The 18579-nt window shown below is 33.2% G+C and overlaps 1 protein-coding gene across 1 annotated transcript; it reads right to left on the reverse strand.

The window, feature by feature from the left end:
• Window positions 1-526: 526 nt before the first annotated feature.
• LOC106058501 (26S proteasome non-ATPase regulatory subunit 3-like) lies at window positions 527-11674 on the reverse strand. The gene is made up of 11 exons (XM_013215945.2): window positions 11479-11674; window positions 7573-7766; window positions 6895-7041; window positions 6638-6774; window positions 6278-6468; window positions 5977-6080; window positions 5778-5892; window positions 2415-2638; window positions 1918-2073; window positions 1336-1386; window positions 527-1141 (listed from the first exon to the last, which is right to left on the reverse strand). Exons 1-11 carry the CDS (start codon window positions 11582-11584, stop codon window positions 1064-1066), a joined length of 1503 nt encoding a protein of 500 aa, XP_013071399.1. The 5' UTR covers window positions 11585-11674; the 3' UTR covers window positions 527-1063.
• Window positions 11675-18579: the final 6905 nt, after the last annotated feature.

Genomic DNA, 18579 nt, shown 5'->3' on the forward strand with positions numbered 1-18579 from the left:
CTAGATCAATCACTTGAATAGAGGATTGGTACACCTTGAATTCTAGATCAATCACTTGAATAGAGGATTGGTACACCTTGAATTCTAGATCAATCACTTGAATAGAGGATTGGTACACCTTTAGATCAACCACTTGAATAGAGGATTGGTACACCTTTAGATCAATCACTTGAATAGAGGATTGGTACACCTTTAGATCAATCACTTGAATAGAGGATTGGTACACCTTTAGATCAATCACTTGAATAGAGGATTGGTACACCTTTAGATCAATCACTTGAATAGAGGATTGGTACACCTTTAGATCAATCACTTGAATAGAGGATTGGTACACCTTTAGATCAATCACTTGAATAGAGGATTGGTACACCTTTAAATCAATCACTTGAATAGAGGATTGGTACACCTTGAATTCTAGATTCTGGTAGACAAATATCTTGTAGACAATAAACATTTTTTAAAGTTTTCTACAAATAATAAATAGATTCTAAAGTTTAACATTGGACTAAAGAGAAACAACAAACTGTTTTTAAGAACCATGACAAGTTTATTTGGACTGCTGTTGAGTGAAACTAAAACAATTGAAACCATGTTTCTATAAACCATCATATGAACCAATCAAACAGTTTGTAAAAAATACTTGAATTAAAAAAAAAAAAAAGCTGTAAATGGTACTTCATTGAAAGTACATTGAATGACTCCAAGCAGTACAGGTCAAGATGTTTAAAATGTGTCAAATATATACACATGACATTACAAGAGATGAAACTGTCTTGTTATGCAAACAATCACACAGAATACTTTCATACTATGGCAGTTCTAACCAATGGTATTATCCTAGCTGCAACACTTAAATGTCTCAAACATCTTCACAAAATGGGCAATAGGTGATGTAATAACATGTTCATGGCAATATCCTAGGCAGATTGAACAATACTAGATGGCTTTAACCACATCATGTCTGTGTAGAGTCATCAACACCAGGGAGTGAACTAGTTTCTATAGTACAGAAATGAAAGGGATGATTATGTCGAAAGCCAGCACATCTGTGACACTGTCACCATTAAGGGAAGCCATCAAAATCCTCCTCTGCTATTTCTTTAGCACTTTCCAGTTCTTGTTGCTCTCTTTCTCTGCGTTCCTAGTGAATCAAATCAACAAAACAGTCAAGACATATGGAGAAAACATTGGATCATAAATAGCTACCCTACCTTGAACACAATGTCAAACACAGACACGTTCAATTGTCTGACATTTAATATAACAGACATTTATACAATCTACTTGAAAACAACTACACACACAAATGAAGTAAGAAATGAAGATTCCAATTACCTCAGCAGACTCTAAATCTTTGTTGTAGGATTTGGGTGGAAAACGCATGGCCTGTTGACAGAAAAATACATTGATATTGATAAATGTGATATTTTTATATTGTATCTACTTGCATTAAATGTGATGATGATAAAACAAAATGATAGGCCAACAGAACATGTGTTGAAAAGGTAAGAGAGGCAGCAGTGTTTGGTGCAGAGCATTCTTACACAGTTCATGAGTGACTAGTTTATGTCTGTACTTAGGACAATTTGCTAGCATGGCTATTTAAGATCATCGTTGCTTATACGGGTACTTATAAGGTCTAAAACAAGATGTTGCGTAGTGCAATGTATTTTCAACCCTAATTCAATACACTACCAAGATCAGAAAGAAATCAACCTTTGATTAAAAAGAATTAAAATAATATAATAATTACTGTAGAGTGTTCTAGCTCTCTATGCAGCTAAAGCATGTGTTTCTAAAGCTATTAGTTCATGAGGGCAGCATGTGACTAATACAACAAGCAAAGATTACCTGAGTTACCAGCATTCAACTGGCAAACAAAACTAAATGTACTACTGGTAAACTAACTAAATGTACCTTGACACTCTGGTTGTGGATGTCAAGACAGAAACTAATTCTCTGATGGAAAGCAGTCATTGGTTCTTTAGTACTATACACATCTCCTGTTTCTTTTGACTGGACATAGCCGTTCTCATGGTCAATTATGGCCTCAATGACACCATCTCTTATAGCCTAGAGTAAACAACAGTATCATTTTAAAACTTAATCTACATAAATAACTATTGACATTATTATTGAGTATTATATGCATGTTACTATTCAAGCAATTTTATGAAAATTGTTTTCTACTTAATTTGTTTTCATAAAAATTAAGAATCCTGCATGTGCTAATTCCATTACCCTCAGCAGTTTAAAAAAAAACAAAAAAACTGATGGACATCCATTGAAATCTTAACAGACCAAATTTTTAGGCATGCTTCATTTTCAAAAAGGTCTAATTCTTGCTTAAGCTAAAAATTAATATAGCTTTAAAAAAAAAAAGTCTTCATTTATTGTATTAAATATCAGGTTACCTTAGCTACAATGAACTCGGCATCCTCTGGGCTGTCAAGGGTTAACTTCTGGGCAATGTCAACTAAAGAAATACGTGAATAGCTCAAGCAAATCATCCTGACCCCTGTCTTAATGACATTGTGTCGCAGTCTAACTATCAAAGTGTACGTGTTCTCAGCTTGGAATTTGGTGCCAAACTTGGCAAGGGTCTCATTAAACTTCTGTAGGTTACCTCCACGAACAGCTAGAAAGCAGAAAAAGACAATTCCAAAACATGAACAAAAAAAATTCTTAAGAAGAAATACCCAAAAGTCAACTAGCATTTACTAACAGCCCCATGAACATACTAGCTCTTAACAAATGAAATTAATGCATGCTCAGTGCCTAAACACAGGGCAGAGTATATAAAAAGATTTTGATTATCTAGATCTGAGCCCTCTGGGGGTTAATTGCTATCATCTTTCTCTATATTCAAATTAAGAAACCTTCACAATGAAAATAGCTGCGTAACACTTTTATTCACACATTAGGCTGAAATTTTTTTTTCATGTAGAATGAATAAATATGAAATTTCCAAATCTTTAAATCTAACAACTTGAACACATAACAAATGTGTAAACTGCTATAAATATAATGTGTTTTAAAGCGTAATTACCAAACATAATGCACAAAGTTCAACTTTCACATAGCTTTTAGCTGTATTTGAAGTCAGCAGTTATAACAGGGTTAGTAGCACTTTTCCATGACAAAATTTTAGGAGATTTTAGGAGGTTTTTTAATTAAGGATGAAATGTATGATGTGTGTGTGTGTTTCCTATCCGTTTGTGTGATACACATAGTAAAACATACACAAAACTAAGCATTTATCAAATCAATTATTGTTATTTGATTTTTAAAATAATAAATATCTTGCCAATATGCCACAGAAACAATGTTATCAGCTGTGGTATATCCACAGAAAATATAATGAAAGTTATCTTTTAACCAAGTAACAACTTGACTGTCATCTCAAACAACTTTTTTTTTCAAAGATTTATTTAAAAACATTACAAATGACACATGGTTACTTTTCCATTTTTTTTAAAATAAGAAACATTCTTAGAGATGCCTTATTCATGATGTATATTCTCTGTGATGGAAATGTACATTTTTAGTTCCTATGTGTATCTTATAGATACTAGAGTCATGGTGTGCATTTGAGGTAATGTTTTATTCTTCTATTAGTTAACTTAAATCCTTTTCATAAACAGAGCCAGTAATATATAGGGCAATATTGGCCTATTTGAATGTTTAGTTGACATTTGCTTACTAAAAAATGGCTTTTGGATTGGGGGGGGGGGGGGGGGGGAATTTAGACCTATTCGCGTTTTTTTTCCTAGCAGAATCATTTTCAACCATATAGTTTCCCCAGCTTTTTTACGAGTGAAATAATTTTTACGGACTTTTCACAGCTGTATGAGAAATATTTTCGTTAAATCTACAGTAGATCTAGACTCTTGATCTAAGTCGCTAAAATTCGCGGACTTTTCACGGCTGTGAGAGAATTATCTTCACTGAATTTACAGTAGATCTAGAGTCTAGATCTAAGTCACTAAAATTTGCGGAATTTTCGCGGCAGTATGCGAATTATCTTCACTGGATATACCGTAGATCTAGAGTCTAAATTTGCAGGCTTTTCACTTCTTTGTGCTAATTATCTTCACTAGACTCAAAGTGATTTAGCGTAAATCTAGAATCTAGCGTATTTCTAGAGTAATCTAGACATTAGATGTACAGTAGATCTAGACTCTTGATGTAAGTCACTAAAATTCGCGGACTTTTCAGGGATGTGAGAGAAATATCTTCACTATATATATTCTAGTGATTTAGTGTAAATCTAGAGTCTAGATCAAAGTCACGAAAATTCGCGGACTTTTCACTGCTGTGTGAATATTATCTTCACTAAATTTACAGAAGATCTAGACTATAAAGCTAATTCGCTAAAATTCGCGGACTTTAACTCTGTCACTAAATTTTGCGGACTTTTAGCGGCTGTGTGCGAATTATCTTCACTGAATATACCGTAGATCTAGAGTCTAGATTTAGCGTAAATCTAGAATCTAGCGTATTTCTAGAGTAATCTAGACATTAGATGTATCGAGATCATTAAATTGACAAAAATTCACGGAGTTTTCAGGTTAGGTGCGAATTATCTTCACTAGATCTAAATTAGATCTAAATCTAAATCTAGATACTATTACAGTTACTAGATACTAGCTAGATCTAGAAGATTTACGGACTTTCCACGCGAAGTCACTCTTAGTCTTACACTTACAACAAGAAGATTTTAGGTGAGGGAGGGCCCGGAGGAGTGTAGCCTACAAATTAGTCTTGTAATTGTTCTAATTATAGGCAATAGTCACTACAGACTAGATCTAGCGTGTCTTTAGTGGTAACAATAAATGACTTCAGAAAAATACTGCCAGGTGAAATGCTTGCATGAGCCAAGGCCATCTTCAATCACGAGGTCGCCCTTCACAAGTGGGTGAAAGGCGGTGTAGACGCGTCACTGGTCAGCTCATTAACACAGCCAGCCCGTAGGGTCATGCGATCAGAATGCCTAGTTACGCTGTTGTTTTCCCCCTCACATTTTTAGCAAGAAATAAGCAAAATTATATTTTAAAAAAAATTTTGGGTAAAAATTTTAGGAGAGTGGACAAAATTTTAGGAGACTTTCGGCAATTTTTAGGAGAATTTTAGGATTTTAGGAGACTTTTCATTTTTTAGGAGATTTTAGGAGTTTTTAGGAGCGCTACGAACCCTGTTATAAGCTGTACAGTTATTTGCTTCAGAGGGAAACTCTTACCTTGGTATACTCCACACACACAATCCTCACAAAGGAGAATTGAAGGAATTATAAGATACTACATTCTTACTTTCTAGAAGAACTAATCAGTTCAATACAGATTGCCCCCAACCTCAAAATGTTCACTTAGGCAAGTAAAGGGGCCCAACATGTGATAGGTTGACTAAGCAGTTAACCAAATAGGGCCCATTCTCCCAATATATATTACAGAAAGTAAAGCGGTCCAAACTAGGATAGGTCACCAACCTCTTATAATACTTTATTTTCCTTAATAAAATATTGTTCAATTATTTAAACAGAACAGATTGCTTAGAGCTTTTTAAAAAAATTTAAAGCTGAGAAAGCTCAAAATGTTTTCAAACTTTCAATAAGCCTCCTACCTAGCACTGTCATAACAATGTACCAAGAACAATTGAATTTTAGGTTCACCAAACCAAAGCAATCAAACTCTACCAAAGGCTCTACTAAATCAATCATAAATAAATTTTCCATTCTGACAACACCCCCAACAAAATCAATGTAACATCAGGTATAATACCTTGAGTTAACTGAAAGTATGGAGCCAAAGTTTTCCTCATTGACTGCTGCCTAAACACAGACCTATCTGGGATGTCTCCTAGCAATAGTTCAACAGTAATGGCCAACTTTTGAACCTAGGAACAAAAGTTACAAAACAGTTAGTATATTGTATACAACTACTTCCATACAATGTTCTTCAGTTAAGTCTAAATACTCACTGTCTGTTTGAAGCCTATTGCACTATGCTGAGGTGCTTTTCTTGTTGCCTGTAACAAGTGTTTATGTGCTTCTGAATATTCTAGCTGTGCTGCTTTTATACGACCTAAAGAACAAAACAGATCAAATAGAGGGCTGGGTCAAAGAATCTTGAATTTTACTGACATAAACTTCCTTAGTTCAATGTTTTAAAACAAAACATACACAAAATAAAAGCCATAAAAATACACTGCTAAAAGGATTCTAGATAAGAAATCTTGTGCAGCCCTTTAATTAGAGTTGTTTTTGTTGTAAGAGACTGACCTAAGTAGTACAAGAAGCGAGCCCATTCATTGTTAGATGCACTCTCTGGAAATGTTGATTTAGACACTAATTTATCAGCTTGTTCATACAGGTTGTAGTGAAGATAGTTTCTCAGCAAGAGATTAATCAATGTAGCTTGTCCTTCATGGTCACAGCGCAGAGTTGCGGTACGAAGTCTGGCATGGAGAACCCTGTTTACAGACAAATCATTTTCAATAAAACACAGACAAAAATAATGATACAGTTATTAAGTCAAAAAGCTCAAAATCACTATCTATTATTGTATAAAGTAGATAAAAATTGTTAAAATTTTAATACAAAACGAAAGAGATTCAATTCTAATTAAAAGAAAAAACTTACGTTCGAATTTCTTCTAATCTGTTGGTTAATTCATAAGCCCTTGAATAGTAAAAGTAACATTTGGCTGACAACATATCCATAGCTCTTCTGTTCTGCAACACCAATTTTTTTATCAGTAGCAGAGAACATTCCACTGCCTAGAAGGATGACAATTATAAATGTGTCATTAGTAGATGCTAAGATTAATACTGTAAAGTATAATATCATTTTACAAAACTAGGTAGCCAAGGAAAATAAAATAAGCACTTAGTTTTTACCCTTTCATACTGTTTAGTATCAATCAGGTAAATCAAGACTAGCAAATGGATGTAGATTTCTATCTCAGGAAGGACTGGTACTTGAGCCTGCTTGCCAGATCGTGGTCGAAAAACTGCAGATACTCCATTGGTTCCTTCACTCTGACTCTGAACATTGAAATAGGAAGGTTAAAAATGAAAACCTCCCAGATACCCTCTCCTCCATTAGTGACTGTACCCTAGCACACTGACCATACTATAAGCATGAAAATTGCAATAAAAAAGCAAAAACAACTAATACAAATATTTCCAATCAAAATAATTGATGAAATATCTCTCAATATAGGCTTTGTTTTTTACACAGTATTTTGTAAATTTTACTTTTTTTTTGTTGTTGACACAGAAGAAATAGTGAGGCACTAAAATTTAATTAGATTTCTTTCATCAAACTCAATTTGAGTGAGGGCTTGAGAAGCTCAAATCCTCTCTCGCAAAAGCCCTGGACAGAAACTTGTTATTTTAATGAATCAAAATTTGTTAAATTTTAATAAGTTAATGCTATTGCAGTGAATCAAATTTTGCTATTACAATGATTCTTGTGTGCAAAATAAAAATAAGTTATAATAAATGTTGCAGTTTTATTTTTTTTTAGACAGTTAGTAATTACATCATAAGTCATTTATTTTCAATACTACTTACATCTGCAAGGAAAGGGAGGAGCTCTTCTTTATTTGTAAAATTTGGAGCAGTAAAATAGCCTTTCATTAGTGAGCGCAAAATTCTTGGATTCAGTTTTCTACGCACTGATACAAGGGCTCGAATAACTCTGGACATAAAGCGAGGTTCTTTGGTGGAAACAGCCTTTTCTATGTGTCGAACATGTTCACGAATATCTGTCAAAAAACAGTAATAATTTTTAAACAGAAAACTAGATCTACAATTTACTTTTATTTGAACAATAGGAACACACTTCAGAAGGCAGCTATAGCGAGATGTAATGTTTGTAAACTCAATATTTTAAATACATCAGAAGAAAACTTTTAAATTTTACTATTTCACAAATCAATATATAATTAATTATTAGATCTAGTTAATCTAGTCAACTCAAAGTCTAACGATATTCTTATCTAGAGACTTGTTTCTTCATTCTTTACAATCGGGTTGTTTAGATTTCTGACCTACTTTTCAAAAAATCAGAAGGTGGTGTTATTTACAATGGCTAGGCCTTATTTCAATTACTTTTCAACGGCTAATTTAATAATTCATAATTAATTTAATTCACATTTTATTAACATGTTAATGTCAACTAAATAAATTTAATGAATAGTTCAATTATTTTACAAATGCTAATCAAGAAACAACTGCTGCTAAAATTAGTTTGTTTTTGTTTGGTTCATGTTCAATGATGTTGGATCTCAATGTAACTTTACCATTGAGATAAAGGCATTATAGGCCAACTAGCCTCTGTCATGGGTACTATGATTATGATGTAACAAACGATATCTATATATATATACATTTGAGATGCTAAAGTAGTTGTAGCATTGTTATAATCATTATTTTCATAAACTTTAACTATTTTTTTAAGTTATGTATTTCATATGCTGGTAGTTCCTATATATTATGCACATTGATGACATTAAGAATTATTGTTAGTGTTGGCTACATGATCATATAATGTATTATTACCTTTTAAAGTTCTTGCATTTTTAAGAAATTCAATGAGTTACTTTATACAAATGTTACAGTAAAGTTTCCAAGTTGCATAGACGAAATAGATATAGAGTCATTTTACTTAGTAACCAACAATGAAAGGGCAGGGTAAGACACATTTGGCCTGTGTAAGAATAGATCTAGTAGATTTAGATTTATGCTTGACTATCACTACTACCACTATCACTACTATCAGTAGTATCAGATGTAGCCTTGTAATGTAGGTGTTATTTGTTCACTAGACAACTCAAACTCAAGCCGACTATGCACAAGGAAAAAAAGATGGCAGTCTTTTCATCTTTTATAATCTAAAATTACAAACATTACAAAGTAACTTACTATTACTTAGTCATACACACTTCACACAGTGAAGTAAGTCTAAAAAAAAGTGACGTCTATTCTACTAATAGATCTACTGCTAGATCTAGTACTAAATTCTAAATCTTATCGTCTTTTCTATTTAAGTATTTAGATCTACAGTAACTTACGTTTATCGAACACGTTAAGCTCATTCGCCGACATTTTTTATGTTTGAATTTGTGTATCTCCGCAAAAATTAGACCTAGAAAAAAACTGATTATATCTATGAACTCCTCATCCATTTTTCTTAAAAAGTAGACATGTTTTATTCTATTACTACTCAAAGTTAAACTTATATTTGATGTTAAAGTGAGTCAGGTCGATGATTTCAAAAGCTTAAATTATCGAACACTTTTTTACCTTTATCTTATCTTATCGAACATATTAAGAACTTATCGAACACATGAGAAGTATGGTGTTTTAAAAGTGTTATAATCTTAAAATTTTGTGAAAAGTATGGTGTTTCAAAAGTGTTATAATCTATATTTTTTTTATTTATATCATTTTCTTTTTACGCCATGTCAAGACAGACAGATTTTAGTCATTTTCACATGGTCCACATCGAAGGAATCTATAATCTATCACTGATCACAGTGATCAGCTCTGCTTAGAAACTGACGGTGCTAAGCCCAGTAACGCATTATCGTAGTACTTATTTAGGTCTAAGCTATTTTGAGACATAAGGCCATTAATAAATTAAATCCAGATATTATCTATTTGAGGGAGAGCCTAATAAGCTTTGGTAGCCAATAGATAATCCTCTTCAAGTCATTGCAGGACACAACAGTTTACTTGGTTGACCTAAAAACAAAACATACGGTACGCGGCCCTACGTAACTAGCCGCCGATCTAGCACGCTCAGTGTATGTAACAGCCCAAAAGTCAGTGCTAGATATTTTTCGATCTGGGCAGGGAAGGGGGAAGGGGGGGGGGTGTGCTGAAAAGCTATGGTAGCTTGCGAGCTGTGTTACCTACAGATGTAGATAGATCCGCCCTCCCTAAACCACCTGGTTGACCAAAAAAAAAAACACCGTATTTTAGAGCACGCTTAGTATTTGTCACACACACACACCAACAACATATCTATATATCTATCACGCCTAGTGTTTGTGACCTAATTAGCGGCTTGACCTTAGGTACTCGAATGATGGCTCCTCCCCCTTTCCCCTCAACATTGTTCTTACTACAAATTGAACAATGTTTTGGGGCTGCGTTGGTGGCCTGGTTTACACCTGTCACTGACCATTTTTTTTTGTTGTGTGTTAGTCTGGTGGCTGCGTTTGGATTGAGTCTTGAAATTTACGTTGTTACTTTGCACTGAAAAAGTGTGAATGTGGAGAGTGGAATTGCGTAAGAAGAAAGCGCGGGTAAGGGGGTGTAGGCAGAATACGAGAGTGGTTAAATGTGTTATTGTTATTATTTTGAGTATTTGTGATGTTTCAAACTGTTTCTCTCCCCCCCCCTTTTTTTTTTTACCTACCAAAGACATTTCTATTTCAAAATACCATATCTATATTCTATACCTCCCCCTTAGCCCTTTCGTTTTATTAATATATCTTCACATCAAGCACATGCGCTAGGTATTGGTTTATAACACATAATTCAGAAGTTAATAGAATATGGGGCATCTGAAAAAAAAAACACAACTGGATATATTCTAAATTCATTGTTCCTGTGTTATATTTTACATTTCTCGCACCTATGGTAGCACAACCATGATAATAGCATCAAACTATATGTGTCATAAAATCAAGCTTTTAAAATGGGTACAATTAGTGCATATCGATGTAAATCTATTTACTTAGAAAAATATAGCACATTTACGGTAAACCACAAATAGCTGATACAAATTGTTACACATGGGTATTTTATATATGTACTTTGCATTACATTATTTTTAAAAATAACAATTAAAAAATATATAATTTAAATATTTTGTGTTCTTTGGGTTATATCCCTTTGATGTTTATTTTTAACATTAAAATGGCGTTCGATATCTTACGAAGCTGAGATTGCTTATATAAAAACTGCTATTATCGAACACCCCCTTTTTAAACCTCAATTTTCATGTTTAGGTAACAAAGGACACGTTCAAAAAAATAGTTGTAAATATTTCTCAGCCTAATTAGAAGCGTATTATATAGTTTTTTTGAGCTGAAGCATCATTAGCATTAAAAAATACCCTTAACCCGAGACTCACTCCACTCTTCCCAAGAGTTCAAAAAATGTGAAATTTTTATACCAATATTACCAATGCACTTTGAATATAGATCTAAGTCTAAGTAAAAAAATGATCCTCGGGTGAAAATGAAACTAATTATAACTTAACTATAAAGAAATGGACGATGCACAATAAGAATGGACTAGTTTCTTTATAATCATCGAAATAAAGGAGAATTTTAAAAAATACAATGGGGTGTTCGATAAGTACCTTAAAACGAAGGTGTTCGATAGATGTAAGTTACTCTAGTCTAATTTATAATTTTAAATTTATAATTATCTTTAATCTGACTAATCTAGAAATCTTCAAACCTTCTAAAGTTAATAACTCTGGGTCTTTCTTTTCTTCTTTATCTGCCTCGTCTGTTTTAGCATCGACTGCAGAAACATCAACCATTTCAACATCTTTTATCACCATTTTTGTTTTTTGTCAAAACGTTACTTTTATTTGTAAGCTTTTACAATCGTGACAAACAGTATTTCTTTAATTGCTGCTCAGCAGAAATAGCAATCCCGCACAAAATAGATCATTTATTTGTATTAAGATATAAAAAATATGGCTATAGATCTAAATTATGTTCTCCCTTATTAGATTCTACTTCATACAATTTTAAATTAGATTTAAAAAAAAATAATTTCTATTTTATTAATTTTAAAAAAATATCTAATGGCAAGATGGAGGGTTACGGTTGGGACAAAAAGGAGGACAGAGCTTTTAAGCAAAGTAAACTTTATTAACTAGAAATATAAAATAGATTAAACATATATAGTAGATCCATAGATATTTATGTCAATGAGTAAATTATATTTCTCAAACGCCATCACAGTAGTTTATCGTTGGCATGACATTTTCTTCCAATTGCACATTTTGTGAGAAGAATTCATCTCATGGCATAAGTTGTTGTTTCTATCTCTCTCTCTAGTCCACTGTGTATTTATCAGCGAAAATACTCTCTCAACTCTAGGTTGATATTATGACCGGGAATACAAAAAAAAATAATTAACAAATGGAAGTAGCCAGGTGGGTTTTTAATTCCCCCCCCCCCTTTGCATTAATTTTGTTTAATGTAGCTGACAATTTTAATGTTAAACCACGCATCACTTGCCCCAGCGCAGCCAAACGGGATTTGAGTTTAAAATCCCCCTACAGGGTGGGGTTTGAGGTTATAGGCTACACCCCCCTTCTATAAAACAAACAAATAAAGCAAAAGACAGTCACCAAATCCAATGAGCATATTATATATAGCCAAAGTGAGTTTTGTTTTTAAATCCCCCCTCCAGAATTTTATGACATTGAAACCCCCCTTTTTAATATAAGACTATATAAACAACAGTCGCAGATTCTAAGAGCGTACTTTGTTGCTTTTGGTCTTTATTTTTACATTTCTGTTGCCTACACTTGAGACACCCAAATTCACTTCACATAGGGCCTCAAATTACCCAAGGCCGGCCCTGCTGTGAGTAACCAGTTCGAACAGCTTACAATGTCTACGCGCACAGCACAGTTCATGAAGCAGCGTGTCAATAAAACGTCTCTTTCTGTCCTGATTTCCAATGGTCAAACAACTGAACATCATTGACATCAATACTTATTTTTGTTTACGTAGGCCTACTGGTATGCATGACAATCAATCCTTCATATATTTAGAAAGTTCCAGGGAAAGCACATTGATTCCTCGAAGAGTGCCATCCATTCTTCCAAATATACCTTCCAAGCACATGTTCTTATCATATGACGGTGTTTTTCGTTGACTACATGACGTTCTAAATTAGAGCTGCCCTTGTTCGTTGACTAGTTATAAAAGATGAAAACATGGGGTTCGCATCAAAGTTGAAGTTATGTTGTAGTAGTTGTGGATATACTAAATCAAAGTTTTCATCTCCAAGAATACAAAAAAGTAACTGTTCAAATGTTGCATTTGAAATAAACACCAAGATGGTTTTATACAGCCATGAGATAGGAAAGGGTTTCACTTCGCTGCAGACATTTAGCAGCGTCCTAGGAATTTCTGGAATCAGCCAGAGAGCCTTTAAAGACCATGATAATAAAATCACAGGTATGTTAAATTACACATTAATCTACTATTAGAATTATTTCTTTAAAAATTTTAATCTTTAATATTTAATATTTATTGTTGCAAATTGTTTGGGTTTTTAGATTGCACACCTGTACATCCTACATTCTTATCAAGTTTTTTTTTCTTTATGGTTGCTAAATGTTATACCCGGTATATAATATATTATTTTATAATGTAATCTGGATGGAATATACTAAATAGCTATTTTTAAAAGCTGCTATACTAAAGTGTAAATAACATATATTTGCTATTCAGTGATTTTCTGAATAAATTTTTGTAATTGAATTTTTTTTTTTTTTTTAATTTTTCTTTTTTTTTTGTATTTTTTGTATATATCTCTATCTGCCAAACGCTAAGGCTCTGAAACTACTTTTGGAACTTATTTGATATTTGGCATAATTATTCTGTACATATATATCTACATATGCATGCAAAAACTTTTTGATATTTGCGTAAGTTGGATTTTTGTTTGAAATACTACTCTGTAATACAATTGCGTACAATTTACGTTTTATTTTCCCAATTAGTTGCTATACTTATATGAAATTTAGAATATGCCCTTTACTAAATATAGCTATTTTTATTATGTTTTCAGATACTTATTATACTAACCTATAAATTACATGCATGTTATCTAGTATTTTCCTGACAAAATTTTTGTAATTGATTTTTTTTTTTTTTTTTTTTTCATTTTCTTCTTTTTTTTGTTTTTGTATTTTACCTCTATCTGCCAAACTCTAAGGCTCTGAAAATACTTGAGCTACATACTTCATATTTGGCATACTTATTCTGTACATAGATATCTACAAACGCATGCAAAAACTTTTTGATATCTCAATAAGTAGATTTTTTGTTTGAAATATTACTCTGTAATACAATTGTGTACAATTTGCGTTTTATTTTACCAATTGGTTGCTATATTTATATGAAATTTAGAATATGCCCTTTACTAAATATTGATATTTTTTTATGTTTTCAGATAGTTATTATACCAACCTATAAATTACATACCTGTTATCTAATATTTTCCTGACAAAATTTTTGTAATTGAAATTTTATTTTGTTTTTTTACATTTTCTCCTTTTTTTGTTTTTGTATTATATCTCTATCTGCCAAACGCTAAGGCTCTGAAACTACTTGAGCTACATACTTCATATTTGGCATACTTATTCTGTACATAGATATCTACAAACGCATGCAGAAACTATTTGATATTTGAAGTAGTTTTTTTGTTTTAGCGTTTGAAAGTTTAGAATTATGAAATATTTATGTATTTTTCAAGGTTGCAACACTAAAAAAATCATTAAAAAAAGACAATAAAAGATAACAATATTTCCCTTAATGCGTTTTTAATACTTGTCATGTATGATATTTGTGTGTAAAAATTATTAATTTATCTTAAGTATTTTTTGAGTTACGAGCTTTTAATTATAGTTTGTTTGGCGGCCATCTTGGATTGTTTCCATGACAACCAGTAAAGTTATAAAGTCAAAAACTATATTTTTTCAGTTGTTTAATTAAGTACTATTAAGATAATATAAAATATTTAGTCTAAATGGAGAACTTTTTTTTTTCCTTCTTTCCGACTCGTATGTCCCCTTAACGATGATTAGGCACCGATTATGTCTATTAGCCACTTGTAATCGCTTTTCACCACAGCCCTCCCACATGTCGTCAGTCCGTCGGAAGCTCTCGAATAACGCCGTCGTCGGATGTTTCTATGTAGGTTTTAATTCGCCTTCGAAGCGGGGCAAATTGGCGTTTTCACCGGTGATTTGGCTTTGACGTATAGTTTGTTATTTCAAATAAATAACTATAAAGCAATAATCTTCTCAAAGTTAGAAGCAATGTACAAGTAATGCTAATCTGGCAAGTTTTGTAATACCTCTAGAATGGCTCAAAAAGGCAAACCATTCACAGATGGTATGTCAAATATTGCTTCCTATGAGCATCTGAAGGACTGTTTCGTGATTTCAAAAACAAACCAGAAATCTTTGGAAAAAAATTTGCCACTATCCGCTAAAACAGCACAAGATAGAATAGCTAAAATGTCTTCAAATGATTTAAATGTAACATATTTGAAGGTGGAAGATATTCAACTTTCTTCTGCCTTATCATTTGCTATAGATGAGTCTTGCGACATAAAATACACGGTACAAGTTGCCCATTTTGTCAGGTATATGTCTTCCTAAGGTCCAAAGGAAGAACTTCCTGGATTGCTAACGCTCTCTGGACAAACTAGAAGGGAAGATAGAGCGTATGCCATGCAAAAATACCTCGTAGACATTAAGATCGATTTAAATAAAATCATTTCAATAGCAACTGATGGAGCCAGAAGTATGACTGAAAAAATAAAAATGCAACAACGATTTTTCAGAGCAAAATAGATCGCGAAATTCTTACGTTTCACTGCAAAGTACATAAAGAAGGGCTTTGTGCCCAAACATTTCCGGCCGAAATAGTTGAGATCGTGAATTTGGTCATCAAGATTGTTAGCAGCACTTTGTCAAAAGCTCTCTACCATCGTCAGTTTAAAGAATTGTTGAACGAAATGGTGACTCAGTATTCCGACCTCCTTCTTTGCAATAAAGTGTGTTGGCTTTCCCAAGGTAAGGTCTTGAAACGTTTTGCTTTGTGCTTGAATGAATTAAATACATTCCTAAATGCTATAGACATTAATCACCCTGAATTAGAGAAGGACAAATGGTTGCAAAAATTCTACTTTATGGTGTATATAACAGCAAAATAAATGAGCTGAATCTAAAACTACAAGAAAAGGGATACCCAATCTATGTTTTGGTAGAAGAATTCGTTTGTTTTGAAGATAAAAAAATATTCTTTTTGCAGAAATTATTCAGAGCGGTCAATTACTTCATTTTCAATTTGTAAAGCAATATTGCGACTGTTGACATGAGTTGCTTCAGCACAGTTATAAAATAAAATTAAAGATGAATTTGTCGACAGATTTGAGCAATTCAAAACACACAAAACGATTGTAGCATTTATAAAAAAAATCTCAACGCTATTAGTACCGAAATCCACATCGAGCCATTTGGAATTGATGCTGGATCTCTGGACATGCAATTGATTGATTTAAAAAGTAAAGCTTTGTGGAGTGGAAAATCGACAGAGTTGGAAGAGTTGAAGGTTCAAAAATGTAACACAACAAAAGTAGACAGCTTTAAAAAAAATTCGCGAGATTAGACACTTATATTCGACGCCTGGAATAGTCTTCAAGATTGCCACCGTCAGGTGAAAAGTTGACATTTGGAAGGCCGACTATCGTCGGATCTGCTTATTCGTGCGAGCAAGCGTTCTCTTGCATGAATATAATTAACAGCAAAGTAAGAAGCCAACTAACAAATGAAAATTTAGTGTTGTGCGTACCGTCAAACAAAAAAAGCTCTGTATATATATAGGGCTTTTGTTTGTGACGGCACGCACCGGTACGGCATACCTGGCAACTTTTTCAATGTGAGGGAAAAATAATTATTTTTCTTGCATTTTAACGTTTATTATTAATTTATAAGTAGTTAAAAGTTAGGCAATCCATCACTGAGTACCGGCACCTAATCACTGAGTACCGGCACCTATTTTGTTTTAGCACTGTTTATATTGGAAGAACAAATCTTGTGGCTCTTTAAAAACGTTGAAATTTTGTAAATTGTAAATTTTGGCTCTTTCGATTCAAAAGGTTGCCGACCCCTGCCCCAGTGGTCCAGCAGACCTAAGGATAGGTGAAAGTGAATGTGAAGTTAGATGTGAACCTGGCCTAACTAATGTCTTATAATGAATATCTAAATCTAATTGATATAATTGTTTTGTAAAGGGTCAATCTCTTACTTCAAGAAAAAAACATTTCCGTTAAAAAAAATTAATGTAGTTATGTTTTATATTGATATATCATAACGATACAGTTCACGTGATAATATGAAAAACTACTTATTAATTGTTGTTTTAAATTATGTCTAACTTATATACATACTAAATAGATGTTTTCTCTTTAAAAAAAGTAAACATTTATTTGTGTGTAAATGTAGTAATTAGTAGGACAGAACGTACTTACTTTAGCAATACATTTGTAAAACAAATTTTTTTTTTTGATAAAAATCTAATCTAAAACCATTTGCATAAGTGTGTTGAAAATTTGGTAAATAGTCATCTCCCCTACTTAAGAGCATCCCGTGTTTGTTAATATTAATAGTGAATAGTTGTAAACGTGGTGTATTTTTATGAACAAATTGCTTCCAAAAGTGATTTAAAAAATTAAATTTTTCGTTTTCAGAAAAGAAAAAAGTAGCCGTTGCATCAGAACTTTGAATGGTCTAAAATATTATTATGTCGGATTTCCACTATCTTTTCTAGTTTACGAGATCTAAACGGGACGGACGGACAGCCGGACATTCCACTCAAAACTAATAGCGTCTTTTCCCCTTTCGGGGGCCGCTAAAAATATTTTTCAAAGACTTTTTTTTTTTACGGCGGTGACCCTCAAAACCTATTTGCAATGTAATTAAAGCCTATAAATTCATATTATAATTTTTTAAAGTACAAATATTATTCAAAAGGTTCTTAAAAATGAGACATTTTGCGCGCGTCAAAGCAGTCGAATATCCATAGAATGTTTAATCATCGTTCTGTTGGCGTCTTAATCTGACAAATAGGCCTTCTGTTAGAGGTCTCGCTTAACAGGAAGATAATAGTACGATAAATATGACTAATAAAGATATACTTACGCTACTTATGTTTTGATTGTCAGTCACACTTCAGTGTCGGCCCTTGCCCCCTTGTGTGTGCGTTTAAACGTATGGTAAAGGTTTACTGGGCGTTAGTGTTAGGCTTTGGACGAAAATCATCCCCCCCCCCAAAAAAAAAAAAAAAACAACCAGTTCTGGATCCTCTAGTGGTTTAACCATCCCTCTGTTGGCTTCTTATTCTGACCAAAGCAAACCTACAACAAGACGCTATATATGTCTTTATTCGGACCTGTTGACACCCCTTTCGCCCCTGGAAAAGACACTATGTAGGTCTTCCCTTGGACCTGTTGACACCCCTTTCACCTGTGGAAAAGACACTATGTAGGTCTTCCCTTGGACCTGTTGACACCCCTTTCACCTGTGGAAAAGACACTATGTAGGTCTTCCCTTGGACCTGTTGACACCCCTTTCGCCCCTGGAAAAGACACTATGTAGGTCTTCCCTTGGACCTGTTGACACTCCTTTCGCCCCTGGAAAAGACACTATGTAGGTCTTCCCTTGGACCTGTTGACACTCCTTTCGCCCCTGGAAAAGACACTATGTAGGTCTGGACCTGTTGGAAAGGTTTGAGCTCTAAA

This window comes from Biomphalaria glabrata, chromosome 11 (genome assembly GCF_947242115.1).
Source record: "Biomphalaria glabrata chromosome 11, xgBioGlab47.1, whole genome shotgun sequence".
NCBI classification, from domain to species: Eukaryota; Metazoa; Mollusca; class Gastropoda; family Planorbidae; genus Biomphalaria; species Biomphalaria glabrata.

Coding starts and splice junctions, on each gene's coding strand:
- LOC106058501 (XM_013215945.2), bottom strand. CDS start 11,584: ATGGTGATAAAAGATGTTGAAATGGTTGATGTTTCTGCAGTCGATGCT. Junction 2,639..5,777: donor ATACTTTCAGTTAACTCAAG/GTATTATACCTG, acceptor TCTGCTTTCTAG/CTGTTCGTGGAGGTAACCTA. Junction 2,074..2,414: donor CCGAGTTCATTGTAGCTAAG/GTAACCTGATAT, acceptor TGTTTACTCTAG/GCTATAAGAGATGGTGTCAT.